Source organism: Muntiacus reevesi, chromosome 2 (assembly GCF_963930625.1).
Source record: "Muntiacus reevesi chromosome 2, mMunRee1.1, whole genome shotgun sequence".
Classification (NCBI taxonomy): Eukaryota; Metazoa; Chordata; class Mammalia; order Artiodactyla; family Cervidae; genus Muntiacus; species Muntiacus reevesi.
The window spans coordinates 258,580,287-258,588,921 of record NC_089250.1 but is presented as its reverse complement, the minus strand read 5'-3'; the positions used below and the strand labels follow the sequence as shown (position 1 = coordinate 258,588,921).

At 58.8% G+C, this 8,635-nt stretch overlaps 1 protein-coding gene across 5 annotated transcripts; it reads right to left on the bottom strand.

Annotated features, from left to right (window-relative positions):
- Nucleotides 1-712: 712 nt before the first annotated feature.
- On the bottom strand, nucleotides 713-8,215 carry LRFN3 (leucine rich repeat and fibronectin type III domain containing 3). Of its 5 annotated transcripts, none has more exons than XM_065925802.1 (4): nucleotides 7,202-8,215; nucleotides 6,989-7,090; nucleotides 4,248-5,687; nucleotides 713-1,335 (listed from the first exon to the last, which is right to left on the bottom strand). In XM_065925802.1, the coding sequence occupies exons 2-4, from the start codon at nucleotides 7,081-7,083 to the stop codon at nucleotides 870-872; spliced, it is 2,001 nt and encodes a 666-aa protein (XP_065781874.1). In that variant the 5' UTR covers nucleotides 7,084-7,090; nucleotides 7,202-8,215; the 3' UTR covers nucleotides 713-869. The 5 variants fall into 5 exon arrangements, with proteins under 5 accessions (XP_065781874.1, XP_065781876.1, XP_065781875.1 ...); XM_065925804.1 differs by having other exon boundaries at nucleotides 4,248-5,684; XM_065925803.1 differs by having other exon boundaries at nucleotides 6,989-7,083.
- Nucleotides 8,216-8,635: the final 420 nt, after the last annotated feature.

Here is an 8,635-nt window from a genome sequence, read left to right as displayed (position 1 = left end):
TCCTGCCTTGGTTTTCCCCAGGCCCCCAGCCTGTCTTCGTCTCTGATCCACCGTCCTGACAGCTAGAAAGATCTTCCTAAAACCCAAACCTGACCCTCTCCCTCCCTTGCACAGACTCCTCCGTGACTCCCCAAAACTATCGGGCCAGAGTCTGAGCTCCTCAGCCTGGGGGTCCTGAACCTGCCCACGCCTCCTGCCTCACTTCTACCGCAGCGCCCCCAGTGCCGTGCGTGTCCTAAGCCCTTGCTTGTGTTGGCCCCAAGCCCAGAATACCTTTCCTTCTGCTCTTTGCCCCATTATCTCCTTCAGATGTCATTCTCAGCTCACGTCTCCTTCAGGAGGCCCTCCCTGACCACACCCTAGGCTGTGACCACAGCTTTTGGGGGGCTCCTGCCATCTCCTAGGCTTCCCTCCTCACCAAGTCTCCCATCGCCCTGAGCCATCACTGTCTGAGGGGCAGGGCTGGGGGCCGCCTGGGTCGCCACGGCGTCAGCCAGCACAGGGCGGGCCCAGCGGGGACACTCAGGGAATGTCTGCAGGGTGAAAGGACGACCGTCCTCAGGCTCATCCGGGGACCTCAGACAGAAAGGGGCGGAGGGCGGGGTTCTCTCCCCAGTGGAGGCATCCCTCTCCGGACCCCTGAACGAACCCCCACGCCCAACAGACAGAGACACGGGCAAGGGCCCAGGCCCAAGCTTAGAAAAATAGGACTTTCTTGTTGAGCCCCGGTGCCCCCGACACCCTCCCCGTCAGAGTTTTAAAAACCGTGAGCATTTTGGTGAGTCCGAGGCCAGGTCCCCCGGGGCGTCTGGGTCCTGCCACCCAGGCGGGGGGCGCCCTTCTGGGCCGCAGAGGTGGGCGGCGCCAGGCTAGGGTCCCGTGGGTTCGTGGCTGGGCCCCCAGGGCTCACAGTCCAGCTGGACCACGGTGTGGGCCCTGGGTGCGGCGGGCTCAGGGGCCGGCGGCGCCGGCGTGGGGCCCAGGGCGCCGTTGGTCTGGGAGCACACGCTGCTGACCGGCGCGGAAGCCTTGGTCTTGCCGGGGGGCTGGCCGCCGTGCACCTTGTAGCGCATGAGCAGCACGAAGATGAAGACCAGCACGGAGGCCACGATGACACCCCCCAGCGCGATGATCATGGTGCCGCCCAGGAAGGGCGCGTGCGGGGCCCCGCAGGGCCGCAGCGCCGGCTCGGTGGAGAAGCGGTTGCAGCCCACCGGCCGTGTGGCGGTCAGCCCCGTGGCGCCGTCCTCGTACACGGCCAGCACGCACAGATCGTAGGTGCGGCCTGACGCCAGGTCCGTCAACAGGAAGGAGCTGCTCTCGGCAGGGATCATCCTGGAGGGACAGGCAGGTGGGCGTCAGGTCGCTGGCTGCCCAGCACCCACCCTGCACCCTGCCCCAACCCTCCAGTCTGGAAGATCCCCTCCACCCCCCGCCCGAGGCCACTGCCTCGTTTCACCCTAGGCCCTAGGTCCCTGTAACCACTGCCTGAATTCCCTTTGGTTTGATACCCTTCATTCTGTTAGCCAGCTTTACCCCAGTCCACCTTCTCATTTTCCTGCTGCTCAAATGTCCCTTTGATCTCCCTCTGGCCTCAGTGCCTATATTCTCACCGGTGCCCGCTTCCCCTCCCCCCTGCTGCCCAGTATGCCGTGAGCCCTAGGGCCTCCCAAGTGTGGTTTCATTTTATATCCCTTTGCCTGGTTCCCCTCCTGCACTGCCACCCTTCCAGCATTTTCCCCGAGCCTGCAGCCCAAGTTCCCTCTAACCCTCACTGCCCAATTTTGTTCCACTCCCCTGCCTGACTTCACTCTGGTTCCCCCACCTGCCTCTTCTCTAGCTCACTGCTTGAGTCCCCCAAGTCTATCTATCACCCCATTTCCTGTCAGCCCACCACTGAGTTCCCTCCAGCCAGACATCTCTACAACTCACTGCCCAGCTTTGTTCTTTTTTGATGTGGACCATTTTAAAAGTCTTTACTGAATTCATTACAATACTGTTTCTCTGTTTTGTTTTTTTGGCCCCAAGGCATGTGGGATCTCAGCTCGCAGACCAGGAATCTAACTTGCACCCCTTGCTTGGGAAGGCAAAGTCTTAACCACTGGACCACCAGGGAAGAGGCTGCCTGGTATTCCTCTAGCCTGATGCCCATTTCTTTCTACCATCCCCCTGCCCATCCAATTTCCCTCTAATCCTACCTCCACATCTTCCTCTAGGCCTTCACCTAATTTCGCTCTGTCCCTCTGACTTTCCTCCATCCTGGACTGGGTTGCACTTTCCCAGCTGCCTGACTTTCCTCTAGTGGAAAGCTAGAATTCTCTCTAATCTAACTGCCTGAATCCCCTGTTGTGCTGATGCCCGATTTCCTTCTAACCTGCCAATGAAGGTCCCCCGAGCCCCGCTGCTGTATTATTATTGCTGTAGCCGTAGCCTGCTTGCCAGAGAGCCCTGTCATCTGACTCCGTTTTCATTAAACTGATGTGCCTCAGTCATCGCTGCTGAGTTCTTTTCCTCCCTGTTGCCTTATTTCGTTCCAGTTCTGTCTCCTGATTCTCTTTTCTCTCTCTGGCCTGGTTTCAATTTATCCTTATCTTTCCCATTTCCTTTTATCTTTAGTACCCAATTTCACTATATTTCCTTTTGTAGCAGGGCGCCCTGTTGGGAGATTTAACTTGTTTTATAATCCCTGTTTTATTCTTCAGCGGCTTTAATGAGGGAACTCCGTGATTGTCTCTAGGAGGGTGATGATCTAGGAGAGCATTTGTCCCATCCTCCCCACCCCACCCAGCAAGGTGGACGGGACTTGTGTGATTTTCAGGTGTGGGCCCTCTGTGGAATCGACTGAGGATGGCTGTCTTTGAAATGGAATGGAGAAAAGCTTGTTGGATTTCCAGGACTGAGAAAGAAATTAAGTGATTACCTTTGGAGGTTTTGGCTTGTGGGGAGGCAAAGGGAACCCAGATACTGGATTTACAAGGCATGGACCCCAGACCTTGGGAGGCCCACTCTTTTGCAGCCAGGTGTCAAGGGCGGTACCCCTGGGCCAGCCTGACAAAGAGGACAGGGAGCCATCCCCAGCCATCCATGCAAAGCTGGACTTGGGTGAGACATGTCAGTAGCACCTGGGTTACAGCCACCATCAGTGACCACATGTGGCCACAGCAGATGTTCCAATCTTGCCTGGATGACTGTCATGGTAACCCACTCTTGGAGTGTGTAACCCAGGTTTTGTTTGCAGCAAGAGAAGGGAGAAGGGAGTAGGGAGTCCCCAGCAATGCCAGACTGAACAGTCCTGTTCACCTAGTCGTGGTGGAGCCTGAACTAGCTTGAATTTGATTTGGAAAAAAAAAAAAAAGCTGAGATATCACCATGTTAGAACTCCAAACACACAGAGCAGGTCACATCGTACAAACCCAAAGCCTAATCTCTATATAACCTCCCCCCCATTTTCCTTTTAACTTCTGGTCTGAGTTCCTTTGCAGGCTTTCCAGGCAGCTCAGTGGGTAAAGAATCCACCTGCAATGCAGGAGATGCGGGTTCAATCCCTGGGTCGAGAAGATCCCTTGGAGGAGGGCATGGAAATCTATTCCAGTATTCTTTCCTGGAAAATCTCATGGACAGAGGAGCCTGGCGGGCTACAGTCCATAGGGGTGCAAAGAGTCAGACACGACTGAAATGACTGAGCATGCACTGAGTTCCTTTGCAGCTGGGCTGCCTCACCCCATTTTCCCCATGATCCCTGGACCCTCCTGCTTGATCTCTTTTTCTTCCTGCAGCCTGACTTGAATCTAGCTGTCATCTGAAAATACTTAGTTCTCTTTACTACTTAAATCTGCTCGTAACCCCTCAACCTTGCCTCCCCGGCTGCCCAGTTAACCCTCTTTTTTTTTTTTTTTCTGGCCACGCCTTGCAGCATGCAGGATCTCTCTTAGTTCCCCAACCAGGGATCGAACCCATGCTCCATGCAGTGGAAGCACAGCATCTTAACCACTGGGCCACCAGGGAAGTCCTGATTACCTTTTATTCTTGCTGCCAGATTTCCTTTTTCTGTCTGATACTGTTTACTTTTGCTGCCTCGTTTCTTTTTACCACTGCTGCCACATTCCTTTTGCCTTCTCTGCCTGATTTCCTTTCTAACCCTGCAGCTTCCCTTCCGGTGCTGCAGCCTGGGGTATCAATAGGTGTTCCTCCAGCCCTCCCTCCACCTCGCTCCCCCACCTGAACTGCCCGCCGCCTGGACCCTGCACCTGTACACGAGGATGTCGTCGGCTGAGCTGTTGTACTGGATCTGGTACATGCGGATGCCCGGGATAGGCCGCTGATCTGGCCACTGGACGAGAGCCGCTGTGGCGCCATGCTCCGTCACCTGGACGCCACGGTCAGTAGGGGGCCCGGCCTCAACTGCCTTGGCAGAGGCAGAGGCAGAGGCGGCAGAGGGCGGGGTGAGGGCATCAGGCTCCCCGTCCCGCGGGGGGTCACAGCTGGTGCTGTTGGCTAGCTGAGGGGGTGGCGGGGGACCCACAGTCAGCTCAACAGCTGCCGTGGCCTCGCCAGCTGCATTGGCCGCAATGCACGTGAAGATGCCGCCATCTCCCGGTTCGGTGACCAGCAGCTCCAGCGTCCCGTTGGGGAAGGCGCGCGCTCGGCTGGAGTTGCCCAGCAGCCGGCCCTGAGGTGACACCCACCGCACGCGGGGCTCGGGGTCCCCCACTGCCCGGCAGCGCAGGGCGGCCGGCCGACCGGCAGGCACAGCCAGGGGCGGTGAGCGGTGGGTCACCACGGGGGGCTCGCACACAAACTCCTCCTCGCCCACTGCCCAGAAGTAGCGGCCGCCCAGGGCCGGCGGGGAGGCGCAGGCCTCCAGGTCGTCCTCCCGCGCCAGCCGCCGCAGCCACACCAGCTCGCAGTTGCAGTGCAGGGGGTTGCCGCCGAAGGCCAGCACCAAGGCAGAAGCGGGCGAGCCGCGGGGCCGGGCCAGCAGCGGCAGGCGGGAGAAGAGCGGGTCCGGCGGGATGGTGGTCAGGCGGTTGGAGGTCATGTCCAGCCGCGCCAGCTTGTGCAGGCGGGAAAAGGCGCCGGCGGGCACGGAAGCCAGCAGGTTGTGGTCGAGGCCCAGCGTGTTGACGTTGCCCAGGCGGCCCAGCGCCTCCCAGGGCAGCTGCTCCAGGTTGTTGTAGGAGAGGTCGAGGTCCTCCAGCGTCTCGGCGCAGTCGTCCAGGGCGCCGGCCGCCAGGGCCGCCAGCTGGTTGTTGCTCAGAATGAGGTGGCGCAGGTTGACCAGGCCGCGCAGCTGCCCCTCGCCCAGCGAGGTCAGCCGGTTGCCGTCCAGGTGCAGCGCGCGCAGGGCGCGCAGGTCCGCAAAGGCGCCGGCGGCCACGTGGCGGATGGTGTTGCGGGACAAGCTCAGGTGTAGCAGGCCCGTCATGTTGGCCAGGTCCCGGCGCCGCACGGTCGCGATGAAGTTGTCAGCCAGGCGCAACTCCGCCGCCCGACGGTCCAGTGAGGGTGGCACGAACAGGAGGCCTGCCCCCGGGCACAGCACGCTTAGGGGCAAGGATTGTGTCTGGCAGCGGCAGCGCCGGGGACACGGGCTGGGTGAGGCTGGCTGGGGTGGAGATGAGGCGGGGGCCAGCGGTAGCAGGCAAAGGAGCAGCGGGAGGACGGCCATCGCGGGCAGGGGCGGCCTGCTGGGAAGAGGAGGGGGTGTTAGGGCGGGCTGGGGCCAGAAGAGGGGTGCTGGAGGGGGTCGGGGTGGTCTGAGACCAGAAGAGAGGGTCACAGTGGCCTGAGAGCAGAGAACTTGATCAACGATGGTCAGAGAGGAGTGGTCAGACAGACCAGAAGCCAGAGAAGATGGTTAAAGACTCAGAGAGATGTGTCACGAGGGAAGAGAGGGAAAAGAAATGAACAAAGAAAGTCAGAGGGAAGGGAGGTGATTAGAAATGAGACAGGCAGAGAACAGGAGCAGTGATCAGGGTGGGGAGAAGGTAAGCCAGAGAGCTTTAGATGTGGTCAAAGAGAGACACTCAGAGATGGCCAAAGAGAGAAGAGGTGGTCAGGGTGGTGGGAATGATTAGAAGTAGGCAGACAGGACCAGACGAGAGAGGTTGTTAGAGACAGTCACAAAGATGAGGAGTGGCCAAAGAGAGGGGAAGTGGCAGGGGTGGCCAGATCCAGGAGAGATGGTCAAAGATGGTCTGAAATGGTCAAAAGGCGGAGAGGCCGTCAGAGAGAGGAGGAGGGGACAGACATGTCAGAGACAGCTGGAGACGGGACAGCTGCTGAGATTGATGGGTGTGGGGAGAGGGCACCAGAGAGAGGAAAGGCAGTCAGAGACGTTAGAAATGATCAGAGAGCATCAATGAGCAAGAGAGACTGAGAGAAGAGAGGTGGTCAGTGAGGGCGGATGGTCAGAGACTGGCAGTTGGAGTCAGGAGTGGGTAGAGGGCTAGAGACAGTGAAAGATGGTTAGACAGAGGAAAAGGTGGATAGAGAAACTCAGAGAGAAGAGACAGAAGAATGGTAGAGAGAGATGGTGAAAGATGGTCAGAGACAGTCACGGGTCAAGGCTTAGAGTCCGGGGTAGACACGGGTAAGAGAGCTGCTGAAAGATGATTAGAGAGAGGTTCTACAGACAGATGTCAAGGGTGGTCACTGAGTAAAACAGCAGACAGAGGTGGCTGGAGAGAGATGCTGTGGACAGGGGTGTTAAAGACGATGATCAAAGACAGCAGTGGCAGACAGAAATGGTCACTGAGAGGAGTGGGGGGCAGAGGTAGCCAGGGAGAAGAGCCAGTGGACATAGGTGTGAAAGATGATCAGAGAGAGAAGAGGTGAGTAGAGATGGTCAGTGAGAGGAAGAGATGGAGAAAGGAGACTGGAGAGGAGTGGTGGACATGAGAGGCAGCTGGAGATGATCAAATAAGACAGATGGTAGGAAGAAGCTGGGGAGCCCGAGCGGGGCCGGGGGATGGGGGCAGTCACAGACCTGGAGATGCCATCAGCTGGGGATGAGGAGGTCAGAGAGGGGCAGGGCTGGCCAAATGTCCACAGTGTTCGAGGCAGACTCTTGTGAAGGGACATCTGTTCCCTGGGGAAATTCCAAGGGTGCCCAGGGGTACATGGTCCTCCTTACCTCCACCCCCAGCAATGAAGTTCCTCCCAAGTCCCTCCCCACCACAGGGTCTCCCAGTAGCCTTACCTGAGCTGGAAGCCGCCCCAGGGAGCAAGAATCCTCAAGCTCCAGGGGTCAGGGGTCAGGGCTCTGGAGGGGGTGCCTGGTCATGCCTTCCCTGCTCCCAAAGCCTCTGTCGAGGAACTGTCTGTTGTGTCTCCGCTCAGATTTGTGGCCAAAGAGTCTCTAGACCTTGATACTTAGGGTCTTAGATCTCCAAATACTGGGCCTCTTAAGGGCCCAATTTTAGAGACCCAGGCCCCAATCTAGGTTGCCCGGAGTCACCGTCTCCCAGCTCCAGTCTTGGGATGCTAAACAGACAGATGGAGAGTTTAAGATCTGAGTCCCAAGCCCAATCTTGGGATTTGATGCTAGGGTTCTGGGTTTAGATATTGGGGCGCTGAGTCAAGATTCGCCCCAAATTTCAGCATTCGGCTTAGCAGCAAGGATTTCAGGCCCAAACTCGGGTTTAGGCCCTTTGCAATGCCAGGGTTCAGATCTTGGACTCTGAGGCCTAAATTTCAGGGTTCGAGTCTCAAATAGTGGGCTCCTGGGTGTAGAAATGAGAATCCAGTCCCAGATTTGAAGGTCCCAGGCATAGAACTCAGAGCTCAGCTCCAAATTTGGGGATTCAGATGCCAAATCTTGAGGTTCAGGCTCCAAATCTTGGGGTGCATATTCCAATTCTTGGGGTTCCAACTCCAAATCTTGGGGTCCCAGGGACTGATGTTGCGATTTCAGCCCCAAATACTGCTGTGCAGGCTCCAGGTCTCGGGGTCCCAGCCCCAAATCAGGTTCCAAGGCTCAGGTTTCCAGATCTCTGGATCCAATCTCGGGGTGCAGGCTCCCCTATTTCGGGGTGCGGGTCCTGGTTGTGGGGCGGCGCCGTCTCCACTCGCTTCGCGGGATGCAGCGGGGGCTGGTCCAGAGGGAGGGGGGCGGCTGCGGTAGGGGCGGGGGGCGGCCAGGCAGCCCCGGGGGCCGGGGTGGGGCGAGGCCTGGGCGCGGACAGACGGACAGACAGGGACACGCGGGGTGGGGGCACCGCAGCACAGGCTGGGACGTAGGGGGGAGGGGCCGCGCTCAGAGACCCCTCCCCCGCCGGGGCCGGGGCGGGGGCCGGGCGGGGGCCGGGCTGGCGGGCCGGGTCCGGGCGCTCCCGCGGCCTCCTCGCCGGGAACCCAGGGCCGTGCGCGCGCCCGCGCTTAAAGGCGCAGGCCCCGCGCGCGCCCGCGCTTAAAGGTGTAGGCAGGTCTCCTCTCTCAAAGGCGCGCCCCTAGCCCCACCTTTCATGGAGTCTTCCTGGCTTTCCTTGGGAGAGAGAATCCTTGGATAAAGAGTCAGGAAGACACAGAGACTGAAACCGAGAGACACACAGAGATAGAGAAAGAGACAGAAAGATAGACAGGCTTAGATTGAGGGACAGAGAGGAGCAGAATCAGAGAGGCAGAGACAGAGAGA